Source organism: Triturus cristatus, chromosome 5_1 (genome assembly GCF_964204655.1).
Source record: "Triturus cristatus chromosome 5_1, aTriCri1.1, whole genome shotgun sequence".
NCBI lineage: Eukaryota > Metazoa > Chordata > Amphibia > Caudata > Salamandridae > Triturus > Triturus cristatus.
The window spans coordinates 491,746,602-491,768,968 of record NC_140587.1 but is presented as its reverse complement, the minus strand read 5'-3'; the positions used below and the strand labels follow the sequence as shown (position 1 = coordinate 491,768,968).

The 22,367-nt window shown below is 47.0% G+C and overlaps 1 protein-coding gene across 1 annotated transcript in view; it reads left to right on the top strand.

Moving 5' to 3' along the window:
• LOC146831111 (carbonic anhydrase 3-like) overlaps positions 1-22,367 on the top strand; it is a 265,313-nt gene that overhangs the window by 223,587 nt on the left and 19,359 nt on the right. The window contains exon 5 of the mRNA XM_085605341.1: positions 9,464-9,526. Within this exon, the coding sequence (XP_085461467.1) occupies positions 9,464-9,526 (63 nt within the window). The remainder of the gene's footprint in view (positions 1-9,463; positions 9,527-22,367) is intronic.

Here is a 22,367-nt window from a genome sequence, read left to right as displayed (position 1 = left end):
TCTTACCCAGGGGAGGTCAGCATGCACATTTACCTGGAAGATTAAGTTGTTTAGAGAAATGTTCTCAGTGCTGTTTTTTGGAGGCTTTGGGGCATTGAAGTGGTGGGGGCAAAGGGGCATGGAAGGCTGAAGGGTGACAACTTTAGCACAGAACTGAATAGTATGCTCATTGTGGAGTAGTGTTGCAAGATGGACCAGAGGGGCTTAGATACTAGGGTGACATTGCAACTGTGACAAGATTGTAGGACAATTGACTGTGAAGGGGAACGGGTCTTGTGTGACTTTCAGGGTCTAAAGTGTTAGGAGGCATGAAGAGGGGAAAAAGTGTTTGACAGGCAGAATTTAGTAGTTCTGAGGAAATACCGAGGGGTGGGTGGCTGGCCCAAAGGTTGCTTTGGCACACATTCATTTAGGGATCCCTAGACACAGAAGAGTACAAAATGGTATGGAGTGAAGACTGATTTAAAATATTCAGCCATTGGTGGTCCAAGTGCATGCAGGGTTATGTTCACCCCAGGAGAAGGATAACAAATGGACCATGCAAGCAGGGATTATTTATTGGCAGGAGTGAGAGAATGGAGGGGCCAGAAGAAAGTTTGGGTATGTGGTCATTTGATAGTGAAATGGGAAGAGGAGCAAGCAGTAAGTCAGTGCTAAAGGCTGTAGCTGGGCCTCAGGAAAGAGAAGGTAATGGTGCATTTGTATGGCCGGGGAGGATGCCATGGGTCAGGTCTTACCTAAGATTCTGGCCACATTTAATACTGTTGCATGTGGAGGAGAATGATTTTGTGTATGTATTGGGCAAACCCCAAATGAATGTGTGCTCAACCCCTGGTAGCTTAGAACAGAGCAGTCAGGCAAATTTAGAGGCAATGTGTAAATCAAGTATGCAGCACTTGAAACAGCAATAAAGTCAAAATACAACACAAAAAAATCCCACAACAATTTAGAAGAATAGACTAAATGTTAATAAATAAAACAAGACCAAAATGGGCAAAACTCTAATCAGTAGACTTGGAGATACGCAATATAAATAATTTCAGTGAATATAGTGCCAAAAAGTCCAAAGTGAGAACTGTGGTTATCTGGTAGAAGTCATAAGTTCATGCTGACCGTGATTGAGCGCTGGTTGGTTACAGGATCCCAGTTAGGCCTGATGAACAAGTGTACCTTTAATCCTGATTGCGGAGCATTGCTAAGTCCTGCGTCGCACAGCGTCGATTCCGGGAAGCTAAGAAGCTTCAATGTGAGATCCTGTGTCATTGTTGAGGAGGCTGCTGATGAGGTGGATGAGTAATGTGAACTACTGCATCGAGGATGCATCATGCACCGCCTGGTTCTGAAGAAGTTGCGGGGCTTGTGATGCAAAGTTCTACGTCCTAATCGAGGCTGCTAACGATGAGAGGCCTGCAATGTGAGGGCCTGCGTCGGAGATGTGTCACACCGTGGTGGTGCTAATGAGGCTATGGCCAGCAAAAGCAATGCAACGTCCATGCACCAGGAAAGTCTTTGCAGTAGAGGCAATTCTTTGGTTATGCTCAGGGTTGCGCCATCCAGCAGAGGAGATGCGTTGGTTCTGATGGGTCCTCAGATGGGCTACAAGAGCACATTCAAGTGCTGTTTACAAGAGACTAGCCCTCAGATGGGCTGCCAGAGCACATTCAGGTGTTGGTTACAAGAGACTAGCTCTTGGAGTCACTTCAGTCCCTCTCACCCAGGCAAGAGGTAGCAGAGCAACAGGTCAGCACAGCAGGGTAGCAGTCTTTCAGGGCAGCAGTCCAGCAGAGTGGCAGTGCTTTCAGCAGAATAGCAGTACCTCTTCCTAGCATAGTCTTCCTCAGATCAGAAGTGTACTAAAGAGTTGGTGTCTAAGGTCCAATATTTAAACCTGGTGCCTTCCTTGAAGTAGGAGAATCTTCCAGAGGTTTCCCTTTGAAGTCCTCAGGTTTCTTACCTCTGTGCCCAGGCTTCAGACTAAATACAGGGGTATGCAATCCTTTGTGTGAAGGCAGCACACAGCCTATTTCAGTGTAAGTGGGGCTGTGCCTAGCCCTGCCCCCAAATCCTGCCAAAGATGGCCCATCCAGGCACACCTAAGCTCTCTATTTTATGTGGCTGTTTGGGAGGAATATACTAATACCAACTACACCTAGCCATGTGATCCAAAGACAGGTTGCAGGCACTAAATGGCTAAGACAGGAAAATGCCAACTTTCTAAAAGTAGCATTTGCTAAATTGCAATTCAAAAAGTGACTTTACCATAAGAGAGGATTTTGTAAAGCAATTCCAAAGACACCACTCATAAATGGTTCACCTACCAATAGGGGAGAGGTAACACACTCTACCAACCCATCATGCTCCTGGGCAGATTAAAGGTGTGGGAGAGGTTCACTATGCTCCTTCACCCCTTCATCTGTCTCTAGGAGCATATTGACTTCAGACCTCTCAAAGTGGGGTTGAGGCAGTTTATGTGGAGCAATCTTAATGGGTTTCTAGGGATCTTCAGTTGCACCAGGTATGTGAACTCCCTTTCTGCTCCTTCACCTCGTATCGGCCTGTCCAGTGATCCTGGAGAGCTCTGGGCTCCACAGGCTCTACACCTTCTGGCCAGGTTGAAACTCTACCCAAGTGGCCTTCTGGTCATACCAGAGTTTCATGACTTCTTGATTGGCAATGCATCTGGTTACGGAGTGAAGCATGTAGCTGACCACATCCTGAGGGGTTTTCCTGGGAGCTTGCCCCCCTCTCTCTTACAAGGCTAAGAGGTCCACCACATAGAGGTGCTTGAAGGAGCCGAACCCAACTCTATTCTGTGGCAATTCCCTGTAGGCAAACAGAAAGTATGGCCGAACAGTGTCCTACTTACTCCCCAAGGGTTCAGGTAGGGCCATTATCATGCCTTGGAGAAACTGTTGAATCTCTCCACAAGTCTATCTGTTTGGGGTGATAAAGTGTGGAGAACTTATAAGTCACTCAACACTCATCCCACGTTGACTTCATGTACGCTGACATGAAGTTATTGCCTCCTTAAGACACTAACTCTTTCGGGAACACCACATGGGTAAAAATCCACATCGGGGCCCTGGCCACCGCAGGTACAGTCACTGACCTTAGAGGGATGGCCTCTGGGTAGTGGGTGGCGTGGTCCACCAAGACCAGGATGAACTTGTTGCCTAGCTGTCTTGGAGTCCAAGGGACCAACAATGTTGATGCACAGTCTCTCAAAGGCCAACAACAGGTAATGGGGTCAAGGGAGCCTTGAGCTCTTTCCATGACTTCCCACTGGCCTTGCATGTGGGACAGGACCTACAGAAAACTGAATATATTTGGGGCCGTTTTCATCCGGGACCAGTAGAAGTGGGCGACAAGCTTGTCAACGTTCTTATTTTGCTCCAGATGTCCTGCCTGGAGGATATCGTTGGCCAACCCCAGTAAGAATACCATGTAACACTGAGGGGCCACCAGCATATGGGCTGTCCCAGGTTCAGGAACCTTAGGCTTACTATAAAATAGGTAATTCTCCCAATAGATAAGGTGATCTCCAGAGGTATCGCTTATGCCTCAACTTGCCACCTCAAGCCCTCTAGAGTGGGGCACTCTTTCTGCGCTTTGCAGAATTCCTCCTGGTGGGCCCACCCTCAACTTGTCATCCAGCAAGCTCAGACAGGTCACCCAGGGTGGCAACGTCCTCCCCGGTAAGCTCAGGAGCATACTCCTCAGGTGCCCCGTCAACCTGGACCATAGGAACTTCAGGGGCTGGTATCCCGCACCCCCTGCTCTTTTTGGGAGACTCTAGGTTTCCTTGCTTCCCTTAATGGGCAGCCATGGACCTTGTGGACATACAGACCCATTCAAGCAATCCCAACATCTTCAAGAGTGACCTGAGCTCTACCTCTTTCCAAATAATGTGCTGAAGGTCATTGACCAACAGACAATCCTCAGGATTTGGCAGGACTCACAGCTACTTTTAGAAGATCGCAGACCCCCCCCCCACTCGAGGGGAACCAGAACCACCGGTAAACAACTCTTGCAGTTATCTACGCCAGGGATCTCCAATGTCAGTCCTGGAGGGCCGGATCCATTCCAGATTTTTAAGATATCTACACTTATCTAAATGTGGATATGCAAAAAATATGGCATGGATCCGGCCCCCCAGGATCTACTTTGGAGAACTGTGGTCTATGGCTATGACTTGGTGGAATGTGTGAGGGAGGACCTGCGCTGAGGAAACCAGCTGACACCTCACACTAGTTATGCTGGCTTCTGTGTCCCATGGACTCTCCACCTGTTGCCCATTGATGGTGACCCATTGCCTATACTTAGAGGTATTTGCAGGAATATGGGTTTTTACCACCATCTTGTTTTCCCCCAGGGACACTAGGATAACCTATCTCTGCTCCCCACAGCTAACTGGGAGCACCCCCTCCCAAAATCGCTGCACTCGCCAACACAGGTGTCTGCCGACCGGTTGGGTGCTGTGACCTCCTGGGACATTTGGTGTTTCCCTTGGAAAACCCATTCTTGTAGCACTCAGTACACTGGGGGACAAACCTCCCTGTCTGTTCATCATAGAACCCTTTCTTCTTTGGCTCAGATTGGGACTATCGTCATAAAACCATTTCTTCTTTGGCTCAGATTGGGACTAGTGACTGCTGTTCCCTTGGGAACTATTTTGGGAGTCTTTTGGGAACTTCTTCTTTTTAAGTTTTTCTCTTCCCTCTTTCTTCTATTGGGACCACTGACCACTATTTTAGGAGTCCCTCCCCCCAGATGCCTTTTTAGACACGCTAGTGCTTGCCCAGAGGTCCGCCTCTTCATCAAACCTCCTGGGGTCAGTCATCTCGCTGTCCACTAGATGCTGGTGCAGCTTTGTGAAACAAACATTGAGCATGTGCTCCCTGAGAATCAAGTTGTACAGCTCATTTGAATTAATCATTAACCTTGCTGCCCTCACCCAGCCATTCACTACCTTGCTGGAGCAGTCCAAAAAAAGAACCCAAGACTGATTTGGAAGCCTGTGGCTGTCTCTGAACATTTGGTGGTACTTTTTACAGATCAGCCCAAATTTAATGATAGGTATGGCTTTCATGGAGCATATCGGGTTTGGTCCTCTACTTCTAGCATGAGTATTGTGTCCCTGCACACTGGAGGCATATTTCCATAAGGTACCATACCACCCCAGTCCTTCAATGGGATCTTGTGCACGCTCTGGGTTACTTCATAGGCAGAAAAACATTTATCTATGTCATCCCTCACCACATATTTGGACACCATATCTTTAGGTATGTGGACCTTCTTGTCTTCTTCAAACACTTAGTGTATGCTGCCACCATTGCTGCTGGACTCTGCTTGTTTGGCTTTAAGGTCCAGCTCTCTCTGGCTCCTTTCTTGAGCCAATTTGTTCTCTCCCATAGCTAATTTCCTTTTCTCCACCTTGAGTTGGGCCATCTGTAGTCTGAACTCCCTCTCTCCTCTCTCAGCTCCTCTGGAAACAGACTATGCGAGGATGCACTACTTCATGCTCTGGCAGGGAGTTCCAACTCAGAAGATAAGTCATCTTCCTCCGCTGATGGCTGTGGACTGATATCTAGGTCCTGATGCTGCACCTCCATATCATCCTTTTAATTTCCATCCTCTGTTGCTGTCATTAACTGGTGGACCTCTCTCCGGGCTCTCGGAGATTTTTGAAGCTCCAACATCTTGGTGCCCTTATTAATTTGCAGTCCCCTTTTCCTATAGAACTGTTCGAGCTCAACCACAGTGTAACTTCCGAACTTAGCGAGCTGAAACTCTTTTACTGCAGGTATGGTCTCAGACAGTGTAGCTGCAATGAGAGTAGATTTGGATAAAGCAACAGCAGCCAATCAAAAATAATTTTAAAACTCAAAATTATCTCAAATTATTTATATGGGATGGTAGTGTGACACAAAAATGACTGTATGGTAGACTGTAGACACCAACTGCACCAACACAAGTCCAAATCCTTCCCACTGATCACCAATGTAAGAAATTGGGTTACTGGTTGACCGGGGTGTAACCCAACTCAAGCAGGAACTACAATCCTTGTCAGGGTGAAATCCAAAGCAAACCCCAAATTAACCTCTGCTCAACCCTCTGGAAGCTTGGCACAGAGCAGTCAGCCTTAAATTACAGGCACTGTGTAAAGTATTTATGCAGCACTTCAAACAGTAATAATGTGAAAAACACAATTCAAGAATGGGTCCCACACCAAATTTCAGGTGTCCGCTCCCAGGAGTTAAGGTACTCTTGTTCAGCAGGCCTAATGGGGCCCCTGTAGATGGCCCACGTTCCCTCACAGAGTCCTATATTTGTGACTTTGTCCCTATCCGGTGCAAACAAGATGACCACAGTTGCCAATTTGTGCCTTTTGACGCATTTTAACTGACATCTTTAAACTTGCATATCTTCAGTTCTGCTGATTTGAATTTTGTAATTTTAGTCTTGTATTATTAATTAAAAGTATTCTGTTTTCCTTAATCACATGTGCTGCATAAATAATTTACACAGAACCTTTAAATTAAGCCTAACTGCTCTTTGCGAAGCTACCAGAGGGTTGAGTTCAAGTTAATTTGGGGTTTGCTTGTGACTTCACCCTGACAAGAAATGTGGTTTCTGCTTGTACAGGGTTTCACCCCCTTCAACCAATAACCCAGTTACTTACACTTATGTATAGCTCGATTTTTAACCTTTGTTTTTTTAAGTGAATTTATAGAGCTTTTTTAACATAAAGGAAGATCGTATTACTATAAGTAAATACTCTTCAGCTAGGCGTTGCCAGGTGCAGCACCCAATGTCCCATGGGCAGCCAACCCCTCAAGACGGCCAACTTCCCATGGGTGGCCTACCACCCCGTCGCGCATTACTTTTGGCTCAGAACAAAAGGACCAAGTCCCAGAGTTTTCAAAATGTTGACCATATACTTTCTGTTGATGGTGCGTGTTTAGCCCTCTCCCCCTTTTTCTCATCTCCTGCTTTATGGATCACCCCAAAACTTTCTAGGAAGAAGCCGAGGTAGAGAAACTTTTTTGGGGAAGATTTCATAAAGAATTGTCAAATGGCACCAATTTTATTAGCAAAACAAAAAACGCTCTTGCTATCCTGTTCCTACCTACGTATTCAAATATATATAAAATGGTGGTCCAAAGATGAGTCTTTGTGAGCTATATGTGTGCGTGTGTGGTGCAGAGTGTAGTCATGAAGTCATTATGAATAAACTATCTCTTGGTGGATCCAAATGTCTTTTGGATTTTATGCCCAGAAGTGATAGGATTAAAACTAAGGAGGAGGGAAACTATCAACCCAATCATTGGTAAGGGGTCAACATGTTTCTGTTTATTTCTGACCCTTTAACCAGATGTGGAGGCATTCTCTCTGTAGGACCATACTGTAGGTGCTCTGCCAACTATGAAGGTGAAGTATCAAAGACGAAAAGCAAAATTAATCGAAACAGGGTACAACCAGTGCTCGAGGAGGTGGGGAAGAATCCACCATTGTCCAAACCCCGTTGATCAGGTGTAGGCCTCAACTCAAGGCTATCAGACACAATATTGATGCAAAAGAGGAGAGATGCTCATTGGTCTCAAAACTCTCTATTGACCCTCCTAGTGTATTACCGAACCTTGATTCTAAGGTAGTCTCTAACAGAAAGCAAAGGATATTGTCTACTGTGTAAAAGCCTGCAAAGAGATTGAGGAGGATTATTATGAAGTATTGTCCCAGGTCTCTTGCCATATGTAAGATTTTCTAAAGTACCTTTAGGTTTACCCAGTCCTCATTCGAAGTATGAAACAGATTGAAAATTCTAGACTGTGTTATTTGATTTCATATCTGAAATCAATTTGGAAATGACCATTGGGTCAATAATGTTTGCTATAGTGAGTAGGCCAGAGACTGGGCTTTAGTTTGTTAGGACGATGGAACACTAGTTGGTGTTTTAATAGTAGAGTTATGCTGGCATACAGTAGTTTCTGGGGCATGACATCCCAGATGCCAGTTATTGATCAACCTTCTGATGACTGGATTGATTGGTGCCTGGCACATTTTAATGATCTTGATTCTTAATTGACACGTCTTATCCTTTTATTTGTTTTATGTAATCCTGTTTTACTGAGAATATGTCAAACTGTAAATCTGCCGGATTAACTCGGGAAATTGCATTGTATTTAATTCAATGACATTATATATGTATACTTTTTATGGTTTTAAGCCGAAATAAAAGCCAATTGATTGGTCTTGGTTCTGCAGATGATTTTGAGGGTTTGAAGTTGTTAATGATCGTGAAAATGTTATCTTTTGGGACAAGATGGAAGTTGTTCATAATAGTTTGGCCGGGCAAAGATGCACCAAGACCCTGTTATGAGTGATGATTTGCGCTAGATTTGTCCAGCAAGCAAGCAAGGTGTTATACATTGACATCCGTTTGTCTCAAAACGTTGAAACTGGGCTGCTTAATGGGCTTCTCAGGATGTTGAGATCATTTCTTTATAGACGCCAGTGCCTGGATACCCTTACGGGTGACAAGTAGCGCTCTACATTTAGTGATTGATTGATTGATAGACGCATGATTGATTGATAGATGCAGTAGAGTTCCTTTGAATAATTTTCTTCTTGGGCAGTGTAAAACAGAATAGCCTTTTAGTTCTGTGGATTGCAGAGGTTCAGCAAGTTAAATTCATAAAACAGATAAAAAAAAGTCTTAAAGTAAAAATGGAATACAAGTAAACATCCAGGCATAGCACACAGAGAAGTATCTGGTAAATGTGTCCTCAGGTAAATTTTTACCAAAAGTGATATTTGCTTAGCTCAGATGCTGGGAATGCAGGAAAAGATGTATGCTTGTCTGTTCTGTTTCTGACAGCACTTTTTCCTGGTGATGGTATTAATAACTGCAGTGCTGCCTGGAGGGGTGTCTGTATCATGGGTCAGTGATTTACTCCCGGCAGGATTTCTTGTAAAATCAGACCCTAGAGCTTTAATTTACGTCATTCGTTCAACTGGATGTTACTACAGATCTGTCAGCGCGAGAATTGCTTCAAGTTGAATATCTCACAGTGCCTTTCAATAAGTAGCATAATCACAGGGTAAAACTTCAATTTGGAAGGCACGTTTTCCATGCAACATGTTTTTGTGATCAGTGATCCATGACAGTAAAAGACAAACAAAAGACAATGATAATTAACTCTTATGCTGTATTTAGACTCCATAATGACTGTCCACTGGGCCATTGCATGTATCAGTAATAGTTCTATTACTGCCTGAACCCAGAGGGCATTTTGGACAGAAATCATCTATCTGTGACATCAGTTTTAGATTTTGCTTTTCACAATTTTATGATGTGTGTCTTTTTTAAATTGATTCCTAATAAAAGAAATGATCTCGGGGACATGCGCTTTGTGTTTACCAATACAATTTCATGCGTCTAAAACTAAATTGTGCATTGCAGATTGGAAAGGCCAAGCCACAGACGAAGTTAGTAGTGGAAGCGCTGGATTGCGTGAAAACAAAGGTAAGAAATTCTTTATACCAGATTCTCAAGTCGACATGACGCTTCTAAGTTGACTTACACCTTATATAGAGTACCTTACATTTGCGATCCGCACATGCAGAAAGAAATCTTTTTCACGCCTGCAAACCTCCTGCCTGCATGCATACCTTGTGCAAGTAACAGGTGGAAGCTTGAGCAACAAGGTAGATAAGTGGCTGGAACAGTTCAATCAGCCCACTTGAATTTACAAACCTTGAGGACTCAAGCAGTGGCCATGGTCGGGCCATGCAAATGATAGAAAGACAACAAAGGAAACCGAGGTCAAAGTCAAGGCCAACATGTGCAGATTTCCGAATATGGCACAAACCTTTCATGCCAATTATTCCTGATCATAGCTTGGTCGCAGGAAGCACAAAGTGGTAAATTCACTAGATAAGTGTATTTAATTTATCTTAGTTTAGTTCACTCGGTTGATAAACACAGCCCTATCTCTGTGACTTATAAAGCAAGTGATACATATATTCAGAGAAAATATCGAACCTTCCCACTGGTATACTACTCGAGGAGCTACAAAGACAAACAAGCATTTGTAATGCAATAGGTCTCGCAATTGCGAGATTTTGAGCTATTGACATTGTAAATGTCAATGCCTTTTATTTATGTGTTTAAAAATAACAAATAAAATGCATTGCCATTTACAAAACCAATAGGTCAAAGTATCTAAAGTGCGAGACCTATTGCATTGCAAATGCTAGCATTATTATAAAGTGTTCTGTTTTTTTTTTATAAGGGGAGATGTACAAAAAGTGACTCATAGAATAAGCAACCAAAACAATCAGAGGAATGGCGATAAATACACAATGCATTACAACAATAGGTAGAAATGATACGCAATATTAAAATGTATTTTATTTCGTCTTTAATTGGTTCTTACTCCATTTGAAAAGTGCAAATAAGATTACATATTTGGTTAAGTAGTCAGTGCTAACTCTCACCTCTGACAGCACAAACACTTTATTTGTCATAGTGGAACAATTTAATAAATACATGGAAAACAAAACCTTTATTACAGTTGAGTAACTAAGTAGTCGATTTGGCATTTTTCTCTGCTAAACTGATTTGATATATACATCTTATATTTATGAAGAAGAGGGACTGGCATTTTGATCAACTATAAGAGACTCGTTACATACATTAAGGTGCATGTGACATCAGGAAAGAGTCCCACAGCTAGTAGCCTTTTACAATCTTTTTCAAAACCTGCGTGATGAGTACAATAAAGCATTTCTAGGGACAGTCTGCAGCAATTTATCGAACAAACTCAAATTGGAATCACTCAATCAATACATTTATAGAGCGCACTACATACCCGCGAGGGTCTCAAGGCGCTGGGGGGGGGGGGGGGGGGGGGGATAGATGCGGCTATTGCTCGAAAAGCCAGGCCTTCCTGAAGGCCAGTAGGTCCTGAATCTGTCACAGGTGGATGGGGAGGGTGTTCCAGGTCTTGGCAGCGAGGTGGGAGAACGATCTGCCCCCCGGTGGTTGTTCTTCGGATGCGGGGGATGGCGGCGAGGGCGAGGTTGGCAGAGTGGAGCTGGCGGTTCAGGGTGTAGAATGTGAGACGTCTGTTGATGTATGTTGTTCCGGTGTTGTGGAGTGCCTTGTGAGTGTGGGTGAGGAGCTTGAAGGTGATCCTGTTGTTGATGGGGAGCCAGTGCAGGTCTCTCAGGTGGGGTGTGATGTGGCTGTGGCGGGGTGTGCAGAGGATGAGGCGAGCAGAGGCGTTCTGTATCCGTTGTAGTTGTTTCAGGAGTTTGGTCGATGCTCCTGCGTAGAGGGTGTTGCCATAGTCCAGTCTGCTGCTGACGAGGGCTTGGGTGACCGTCCTTCTGGTCTCAGTGGGGATCCATCCGTAGATCTTGCGGAGCATGCAGAGGATGTTGAAGCAGGAGGATGAGACGGCTTTGACCTGCTTGGACATGGAGAGCGATGCGTCGAGGATGAAACCCAGGTTGCGTGCGTGGTTGGTGGGTGTTGGTGCAGTTCCTAGTGTTGTCCGCCACCAGGAGTCGTTCTAGGTGGAGGGGGTGGAGCCGAGTATGAGGACCTCTGGCTTTTCCGAGTTCAGTTTCAGTCAGCTGTTTTTCATCCATTCGGCAACGGTTTTCATTCCTTCGTGGAGGTTGGTTGTGGTGGTGGAGGGGTCCTTGGTGAGGGAGAGGATCAGCTGGGTGTTGTCGGCATAGGAGATGATGTTGAGGTCGTGTGAGTGGACGATGTTGGCGAACGCTGCCATGTAGACGTTGAAGAGGGTCGGGCTGAGGGATGATCCTTGGGGTATGTCACAGATGATCTTGGAGGCTTGGGATCGGAATGGCAGGAGGCGGACACTCTGGGTTCTGCCAGAGAGGAAGGAGGTGGTCCATTCCAGGGCCTTGTCGCAGATCCCTGCATCATGGTGGCGTGTGCGTAAGGTGTGGTGGCAGACGGTGTCGAAGGCGGCTGAGAGGTCCAGAAGGATGAGGGCTGCGGTTTCTCCATTGTCCAGGATGGCTCTGATGTCGTCGGTGGCGGCGATGAGGACAGTTTCGGTGCTGTGGTTTTTGCGGAATCCGGACTGGGATGGGTCGTGGATGTTGTTGTCCTCGAGGTAGTGGGTTAGTTGCTTGTTGACGATCTTCTCGATGACCTTTGCCGGGAACGGGAGCAGGGAGATGGTCTGGAAGTTCTTGAGGTCTCTCGGGTCCGCCTTGTTTTTTTTTTAGTAGGGCATTGATCTTGGCGTGCTTCCAGCTCTCCGGGAAGGTTGCGGTCTCGAAGGAGAGGTTTATGATCTTGTGGTGATGGGGTGCGATGGTGGAGTTGGCTTTGTTGAAGATGTGGTGCGGGCATGGGTCTGACGGAGAGCTGGAGTGGATGGTGTTCATGGTTTTGATGGTGCCGTCGTCGTTCTCGTGGGTCCAGGAGAGCAGGGTGTTGGTGCGGATGGTGGGTGGTGATTCTGCGGTGTTGGTGGCTGTCTGGGGGATCTGGTTGTTGAAGCTGTCGTGGATGTCGGTGATATTTCGACGGAAGAAGGTGGCTACGGAGTCGCACAGGTCTTGTGATGGCAGAATGTCATTGGTGTTTGAGCTGGGGTTGGAGAGTTCCTTCACGATGATGAAGAGCTCTTTGCTGTCGTGTGCGTTGTGGTCGAGGCGGTCCTTGAAGGAGGTCCTTTTGGCAGTTCGGATGAGGTGATGGTGTCTGTGGATGGCGCTCTTGTGGGCTGCATAGTTGTCTGGGGTCTGGTCGTGGTGCCACTTGTTTTCAAGCTTTCGACAGGTCTGCTTGGAGGCCTGGAGTTTGGCGGTGAACCAGTTGGCCTGTCTGTCGGAGCGTCTGTTGGAGGGTTTCTTGATCGGGGCGAGCGTGTTGGCACAGTCGTAGATCCATTGTCTGAGGTTGCGGGCGGCAGTGTCGGTGGGGTCCGTTGGCGGGCTTCGGGCGAGGGTGGTGATTAGCTGGTGATCGGTGACTTTGCTCCAGCTGAGGCGGCGGGGTCTGGTGAGTGTGGTGGCGCCTGGTGGGTTTCTGGAAGGTGAATTGGATGCAGCGGTGGTCGGTCCAGTTGAGTTCGGTGGTGTGGCTGATGGTGATGTGTTTGTTTGCGGAGAAGATGGGGTCCAGCGTGTGTCCAGCAGAGTGGGTGGGCGTCGTGACGAGCTGTCCGAGTCCGAGGTTGTCGATCAGGGAGGTCTATTTATTTATTTTTCAAAGAGGTGGCTGTGGTGTTCCTTCGTCATCAATGTCAGATACTTACAAAAAAAAATAATACACTGGCTAAGACTAGTTTACGCTACCAACCTTGTAGTCAGTACAAATATAAGAAGCATTTAGCAATACAGACACATGCATAGGCACCTAAACGTTTACAAAGAGTTGCAGTGTGTCTTTCTTAAAGCTGATAATTAAGCAGCCGAACATACAAATAATTGACAACAGGACTATTTCAAATTCCTTTTGTTAGTAACGACTGGTGCAATCAATACAAGCAGAGGTAGTGAACACACAAGTTAGGGTTCAATCTTCGAGTCATCTCCGCAAAGAAGGGATAGAAAGGAATTTGCAATCGGTGGCCAAATGATCCATTAAACAATCCCAGCTAGTGTAAAACAGGCGGTCGTACATACCAAAAGGGCACACACTGCTGCTCTATCGGTGCCCAGTGTCTCATTATAGAGTAAAGCACGGGCACCGAGGCCAGCTTAATATGGACAGCCATAGCCCTGTTATACCAAACTCCAGCAGAACCAAAACCCAACCGAGTTAGTTAACATGGAGGGTGCTGGCTGGGAGAATGATCTTGTTCTTGGGAAGAACAAAACTGGAGGTTTTCGAGACAGGATGGCGAAGATTCCCTGCGGATTGAATTTAGAATTTTTCCCTCAGCTCTAGATGCCATGTCTCACTCGGTGAGACAGCGGAGCACTCTGTGAGTGGCATGAAGACTTCCAAATATCGCGAGATCTCGATCAGGGGCAAGCAATCCATTTTTACATCGTATAGGTAAATAACTAGCATTATTTATTATAAGCAATCGCGCTTTGAAAGCAATCAATCTAAAGCAAATGTGTGCATTGAATATTGTAGTGTGCGTTCTAGTTCTCGCACGCTGCGTGGCTACGCAGCGCGCGAGAGCAGAACGCGCTAAGGGGAAATGCGCATGCGCGATTAGCGCGAGGAAGAGATTGCGGAGCCGCGGCACCGAGAAGGGTGTGTTTGCCCGGCGCTCCTGCGTGTGAAGCGTTTAAATAAAGAAATACTTAGTTCTTACATCCCTGCATTGTGTCCTGCTTCAAGGGGGTTACTACCAACATTACAGTGGCGACGAGGGTGGGATTCTGCTATCACAGACAGCAGAAGGATCCAGACCCAAGGACCAGGAGAGCAGGCAGGAGCAGCATTGGCCAGCCAAGGGGGAAGACAGGAAGAGGAACTATCCCACAGGAAAACACACGAGCAGCGTGGCAGAGGCAGCAGATATAAGGTACAGGCCACGTGCAGAGGCCGATAGACAGCGTGCAACCGAAAGAAGCACGCGAGAGGCCTAGTCACAGTGAACCTGGCGGAGGCGGCAGCACGCAGCGACGGGGGGTCGGAAGAGGAGCGACAGCAGGAGCAGGCGCAACCAGAGAGAGGAGACACGCCAGATAGTCCAAGAGGCTCAGGAGCGGCGCCAGGAAGGAGGGGAGAGATGAGCACCCAAGGATCTTCACTGACGGCGCTAATACCGTTTCTGCCAAGACCAGGAGAACCCCAAATGAAGTGGGAGGATTGGCGGGAATATTTTAAGAACTACCTAGCAGCCCTCGAAGATGAGAACGGAGAAGAGTTCCCCAGCGCGAGGAAGAAAAGAATACTCCTGCACAATTTAGGCCCGGAAGGCATAAGGGTCTACCAGAATCTAGTGCCGCAACTCAGGCAAAACGCGGACGATGACGTATTTAAACACGCCATGGAGGACCTTGATGCCCACTACCGCCCAGCGGTGAGTGTCTCGATAGATAGGTACAACTTCCAACAGAGGAAACAAGAGCCGGGAGAAACCATCGATGAATACGTGGCGGCCTTGAAGAAACTGGCAGTGACATGCAAATACGGAGCTCTGCACAATGAGTTCATCAAGGACCAAATCGTCATGCATACTACGAACAAAAGCGTACAAGACAAACTGTGGGCGAATAGTGAGGCGCCACTAAAAGAAGTGATTGCGATGGTGAAGAAAGCGGAGTTGACTAAACGGTGCGCGGAGGCGGCAAAACGAGAGGTGGTCCCCAAGGTCATGGTGAACAAAGTGGATGAAGCAGAAGCACAGGGAAGAAGCAAACAACCAGCCCAGGAGAGCAGAGGACCCCCGAAGTGGAAAGGGAAGACGGGACAAACGTGGAAACCGACAAGAGACAACAATGGAGTTTGCTACAGATGCGGCAGCCCTGCACATACAGCTCAGGACAAGAGATGCCCAGCGTTCCGTGCGAAGTGTATGTTCTGCTGCATAATGGGTCACTATGAGAAAGTCTGCCGAAGGAAGACGAAGAGGCCCGTGGTGAAGTATGTGGAACAAGAGCAACGGGAAGAGGAAGAAGAGCAGGAGGAAGACGTGGAGGTCCTGTGTATTGAGGATCAGGTGCTGGGGATAGACGGGAAGAGAACCCGCAAACCCCAATGCGACATGAAGATTGAAGGGGTGAACATCCAAATAGTAATAGACTCAGGATCCCCGTACACCATCATCCAGAAAGCGGTATGGAAGGAGCAGTTTGAACCCACGTTGGGAACAAGGCTGGAACCACCAGACATTCGGCCGGTATCGTATACAGGGGAAACGATAACCATGGTGGGGTACCGGAAACTGACCTTTGAATTCCGGGGAAGACAAGCCGAGTGCAAACTGTACATAGCGGAGAAAGGCCCCTCCGTACTGGGATGGATGGACCAAGGGGATCTAGGGATCAAACTAGACCCGGGAGGCGATACACAAGTCCTCATGACAGCGCCAGGGAGCTGGCCGGTACTGGAAGCGATGAAGCATTAATTCCCGAAAGTGTTTGGAGGAAAGGTGGGGAAACTGGAGAAATTTACACACAAGATAGTACTTAAAGAAAACTCCAGTCCGGTGTCCCACAAAGTCAGAAACATACCCTTAGCGGTGAAAGATGCGGTGCAGACGGAGCTACACAGATTGGAAAAGGAGGGGATAATAGAGCCGATCGACAGTGCGGAATGGCTCGCCCCCCTGGTAGTGGCGATGAAACCTAACGGGAAAGTCCGTCTGTGTGTGGACCTTCGGGAACTAAACAAGTGTCTCATAGTAGAGAAATTCCCATTACCTTGCATCGAAGAAAGGCTAGCCAAGACCAAAGGGGTAAAGTGGTTCTCCACCATCGACCTAACATCCGCCTATCACCAGATAGACCTACACCCGTCAAGCCGGAAGTTGACATCGTTTATCACACCCTTCGGGTGCTACCAATTCCGGAGAATGCCATTTGGCCTCGCCTCCACAGCGGCGGTGTTCCAAAAGCTGATGCATCGTCTGTTTCAGGATATCGAGGGCGTCCAGTATTTTCAGGACGATATACTCGTGATGGGAACAGATAGAAGAGACCACGATGAGAGACTGGAGAAGGTACTCAGAGTACTAGAAGACAAGGGCCTGACGGCGGAATGGGAAAAGTGCAAGCTGGGAATGACATCAGTCACATACCTTGGGCACGAGATAGGAGGACACGGCATCACCCCCAAAAGAGCAAATGTGGAGGCGACATGCAAGGCGACTGCACCCAACAACAAAGAGGAAGTAAGGTCCTTCTTAGGGATGGCAGAGCATTACAGCAAATTCGTACCACACTTCGCCACCAAGACCCATCACCTCCGACAACTAACGAGGGACAAAACGACCTACCAATGGACGGAGGACACACAAAAGGAATTTGAGGCCCTGAAGAAAGACATCAGTCAAGCGGTGCCCTTGCAAGGGTATGATCCACGCGGCCGTTCGATTCTGACGACAGATGCCAGCGAAAAAGGACTAGGGGCAGTACTCATGCAGGAAAGAAGTGATGGACGAGTGGAAACACTCAGCTTCGCGTCCAGGACACTATCACCCACTGAGCAGAAATACAGTGTGATTGAGAAAGAGATGCTAGCTGTGGTGTGGGCGATGGGAAAATATCACCAATTCTTATGGGGCACAAGATTCCTGCTTAAGACGGACCACAAGCCTTTGGTCAAGGTGCTCACCTCAAGCGGGCATGCAGGCGCCACACCCCGCATAGCAAAAATGACGCTCAAACTGCTAGAGTACAGATATGACGTGGAATATATTCCGGGGACGAGGAATAAGGTGGCAGACTATCTTAGCCGAGCAGCAGCCATGGAAGGTGCCCCGGACACGACGCCTGAAGAAGACGAGATGGTGGCAATAATGGAGGATCCAGAAAGGGTGATAAGCAAACAAGACTGGATACAGGCGTATGGAGAAGATGAGGAAATTTGCAAGGTCAAAGAACACATAATAAGAGGATGGCCAGAGAAGAAACAGCTAGGAGAGGCTCTCCGAAAATATTACGAAGTACGAGAAGAGTTATCGGTGGGGAACGAAGGAATATTCCTGTACAGGAGAGACAAAGTGGTTCCTCCAGCAGCAGTGGTCCCCCGATTACTCGCAATGCTACACGAAGGGCACTTAGGAATAGTAAAATCTAAGGCGAGGGCGAAGCACATGTACTGGTGGCCAGGAATGGACGCTCAGGTAGAAAGGCAAGTGAGAGAGTGCAGCCAGTGCCAAGGAGCAGACAAGACGCTGGTTCCCCTACGGCCGGCGCTGGGGAAATTCCCCTTACCAAGTGGGCCATGGGAAGACGTGGCGGTGGACATCCTGAGACCGGTGCTGGACATCCACGGAACGCCCCAATACCTCTGTGTCCTGGTCGACAAGTATTCCAAATGGCCGGAGATACACATACAGGAAGAAATGGAAGCAGAGACTGTGATAAAATTTCTCACCTCGGTTTTTCTAAGGGAAGGCATCCCCAGAACGCTATTGAGTGACAATGGACCCCAATTTAGATCGGAAAAATGGAACAAATACGCGGAGCGAAATGGGATAAAATTGCTGCACACGGCGGTGTACCACCCGTCGAGCAATGGACAGGTAGAGCGCTTCAATAGAGTGCAAATGGGCTCTATCCAAGCAGCCATCATGATGGGGAAAGACTGGGAGAAAGAGATACAGAAAACGGTGTGGGCCTACCGCATCACCCCCACGGGGACGGGATACAGCCCCTTCCAAATACTAAGGGGGAGTCACCTCTTCACCAAGGACAACGTCATGTGGAGTGAAAAGACAATAACAAGCAAATGGTCTCCGGTGGTAGTACAACACAACCTGGAGAAGGCCCAGAGAGTTTACATGGAGTACTACAACCAGAGACAGAAGGTAAAAAATGCCACCCTGGAGAAAGGGGAGTGGGTGAGAGTCAAGTTAGCGGTTCGAAGGAAGAAGGGAGACAGCAAGTACAGTCCACCTCTACAAGTGGAGGAGGTTTATGAGAGAGCCGCCCTACTCAGCGATGGGAACGTGTGGTCCCACGACCGCATGGCGAAATGCAACAAGATCTTAAAATGGCCAGAGGAAGAGAACGAGAAGTTAGCCCATGAGACCTACACAAAGGACATTGAAGGAAGGAAACTCCCTGAAGGAAGAGGCATACCAGAGAGAGAGTACGATGGGGAGCAGGGAGACCAGGGGACGACGGAAGTGGAAGAGCTACCGACGGAGGAAGGCCACAGCCCGGACAGAGCGGGACGAGGCGATCCCTGAGGCATGGAGGGGAGTCCAGCTGTAAGCGATGATCCTGGAAACCCCGGCACCCCGGTAAGATGTACCCGAGCTGGCAGAGTGATTGTGAGGCCTAGCCGCTTCAAAGACTTTGAACTAGATGGAGGGTGCATACCCTAGAGACTGTGAGGACTGCCTGTTTCAGGGCCATGGAAAAGGAGGGAGACATGTAGTGTGCGTTCTAGTTCTCGCACGCTGCGTGGCTACGCAGCGCACGAGAGCAGAACGTGCTAAGGGGAAATGCGCATGCTCGATTAGCGCGAGGAAGAGATTGCGGAGCCGCGGCACCGAGCAGGGTGTGTTTGCCCGGTGCTCCTGCGTGTGAAGCGTTTAAATAAAGAAATACTTAGTTCTTACATCCCTGCATTGTGTCCTGCTTCAAGGGGGTTACTACCAACATTACAAATATGAATATGTTAATATTACGTTTTATGGAATAAATGTTAATAGTGCCAGAGTGATAGGTCTATATTACAAAACATCAAAATGCAAAACTATTTTTGATCAATTGTAAATGCTCAATAAATGTTCAAAACGTAGTCAGAAAAGGTAGATGTTTGTTTCCTACAACAATTTTAATTCGAATTCTAGGTTTCAGCCCCACTTTTAAGATGGCCGCTGTCTTTGTTAAAAAAAAGATCCCATTTCAGCAGTCCTTCACCGACGTGCTACTTTACTAATGAGGCCACCTCTTTTATAGAACACTGGAAAGACTGGCAATACGACGGGATTTGTTTGATTTATAAACTTATGAAACGCAATATAAAAAGTATGCATATGCACTTTGTCTACAGTTTTTAACCCTCTTTTACTCTGGAACAATTTGAACACACAACCAGCGCCCTGGAAGACTGGCACACTGGTACGTGCCACACAGGGAAGCATTGTATTATTGTGTAATGGCACAGTTTCTGGCCGCCACTATGTAGGACGGCGACAAGCTGCAGAAAGCAGCAAAGTAAAGGCCAGATTACAGTCCAGGCCAATTTTAAGGAGCTCTGTAGCCAGCACAATGATGCCAGCACCAGTAAGAGATCACTCACTGCGGCAGCAGTAAGCATCAATTAGGAAAAAGAGTTCTCCCACACAATGTCTGAAGAGGGACATTGTAAGGAAACTATAATTGGCCGGCGCGCCTAAGCCTCGCAGGGAAGTAACGTATGGGCCATTCCAACGAGTTAGGAGGCATCAAGAAAAATTAATAGTGTAGTCAACCAATGGTAAATAGGAGGCAGGAAAAAAGTGGTATTATTGACAACAGCAGGTGTTGCAGACAACTCATGCGCGCTGATGCTCGACCTAAAAAGGATGGACTCCCAGATTAAACATAACACCTGTTTTGGAAAAAACAATACCTTAAATTCCTTGAAAAGTCTGAACAGTAGGAGGAAAGATGCAGAGAAGCAGAAATACTTTTCTAGAATCAGGCTGCTGCAAAGATCGAGCGGTTACTACCCTATGAGGAGCTTGCAGTGTGATAGATTTACTGCAAAACAGGCAGGGGCTTTGTGGAATATGTAGTTTGGATGCTGAATAAATTGGTTGATTTTGCTTCACAACCTTATATGGGAAATGTCCTTTAGGATACAGCCACAATCAAGCTGTGCCTTCACAGCGATGGCAACAGAATGAATGCGTCTTTAGCACAAATTCGTTTTGCACGCAAGTCGTTACAACGATTTGCTTTGGGGGGGGGGGGGCAGGGCCCATTGGTGGAATGGTGTTGGAATTAAAGTCCAACACCTTCCCTGCTGTTGCGCAGACTGGATTTGGAATAGTAAATTAGACTATTGCAAAACCCAGCACTCCCCTAAGGCTAGTCGTTATAACGACTTGAGTGCAGAACGAACGCGTGCTAAAGATGCATTCGTTCTAATTACAGCGTTCCCAAGGCATGCGTGATGAACGCATGCGGAATACGGTCATACATGCCCTTATATGCCAAGTATGATGGGGCGCAGCTTAGCCAGTGAGTTTTGGGAGGTGTGAATCTCAAAATTCCCAACTGAAAAATGGAAGGCTGCAGGGTGGAGAGGTGAAATAACCAAGGTTCAGTATATACTGTTCCCATCAGTTGTGTTAGAGGTCACAAATATTGTCAATAGTAGGCTTGGAATGTTTGCCATGCTCAGGTTTCGAGGCATACAGCTAGCACACAAACACCCAAAAGGTGATTGGAAAAATGCCTGGTAGCCACGGGCAATCCCTTGGGGTAGCATTCTAAATCCTCGTTTTTCAGCAACTGTCTTTTTAGAATGGGGGCCAGATTTAGGGTGGCAGAGGATTTTACATCCCTCACCCTGCTAATTTAGAGATGTCCACTGGCCCGTGGACATCTCTATACATTGGTTGGAAGCACTGTTATGGCAGTTCCTGTAAATGTATTGAAAGTTTCACAGGCAGCTCCATCAAACATGACGGCTGGCCATCAAACGATTCCAAAGTGTTTTATTTTTCAAAAACAAACTCACAAAGCGGGAGTTTATTTTCGAAAAACAAAACAACTAATGACCCCCACATCATCGAGCTTAGTCCTTTATTGTGTGGGGTTAATTTTTTTTACTGTCACTCAATGCCAGGCTATACCTGGTGGTGAGTCGCAGACCTTGCCACTCTAAATAGGGTGGACGGTCGGATGGCTTACCTCTGATGGCACCTACTCTGTTGGGCCGCAGGAGAACATTTTACACAAACTGAGTAAATTTCACTCTGACTCAAATTATGGCTGACAGACCTTCAGTTTTCCGGACAGGGTACTCCCTTGCCGTTACATTAGAGTACCCTGTCCACCAAACTCTAAACCATTCCAAGAAGTGCACCAAATGCAAATCAGTACTGACCCTTCTCTTCATGGTAACAGTCCATCCCAAACATTGGTTATCTCATCCAATCTCCCTCTCGCCCACAGTTTTTAGTTGCAAAATTTGAGATTGATATCCTTGAATCTCACTGACTAGGCTGCGCCCTAAAGGGATCCAGTGTGGTTTGAAGGTGAGTTGCAATGCAGCTGTGTTCTATCAGCAGATCTTCCCTCTTGCTGGTCCCTGTTTCCTAGAACTTTGAGGTAATTTGTTCTGCAATTTTTTCATCCTGCATCCTGGAATACTCCATTCTGCCTTCTGAAGTTCTTCATCCTGTAAGAAGGTTTTTTATGACTATGGATTTCTCCTCCCGAGACAATGGCAGTTTCTGTGAGCACCTGTTTATCACATGTAGTCGCCCATACCTTGAAAGGACCATGTTATGGCTCAGAAAGGTAACTCAGCATCCCGGTCTGAACAAGTTGCAACACCAATGCTTGCTGACTTGATGGATATGGATTTGGACGTGGCAACTCTTTTTCAGCAAGAGAATTTGCAGCTAAACTGAGAATGTTGCTATTCATCAAGCAGTTCAGTCTAAGACTGGAGACAATTCTATTATTAATCCTTCAGCACCAAAGTTTTCCCGTGATCCCACTAAACTGAAAATTGTTTT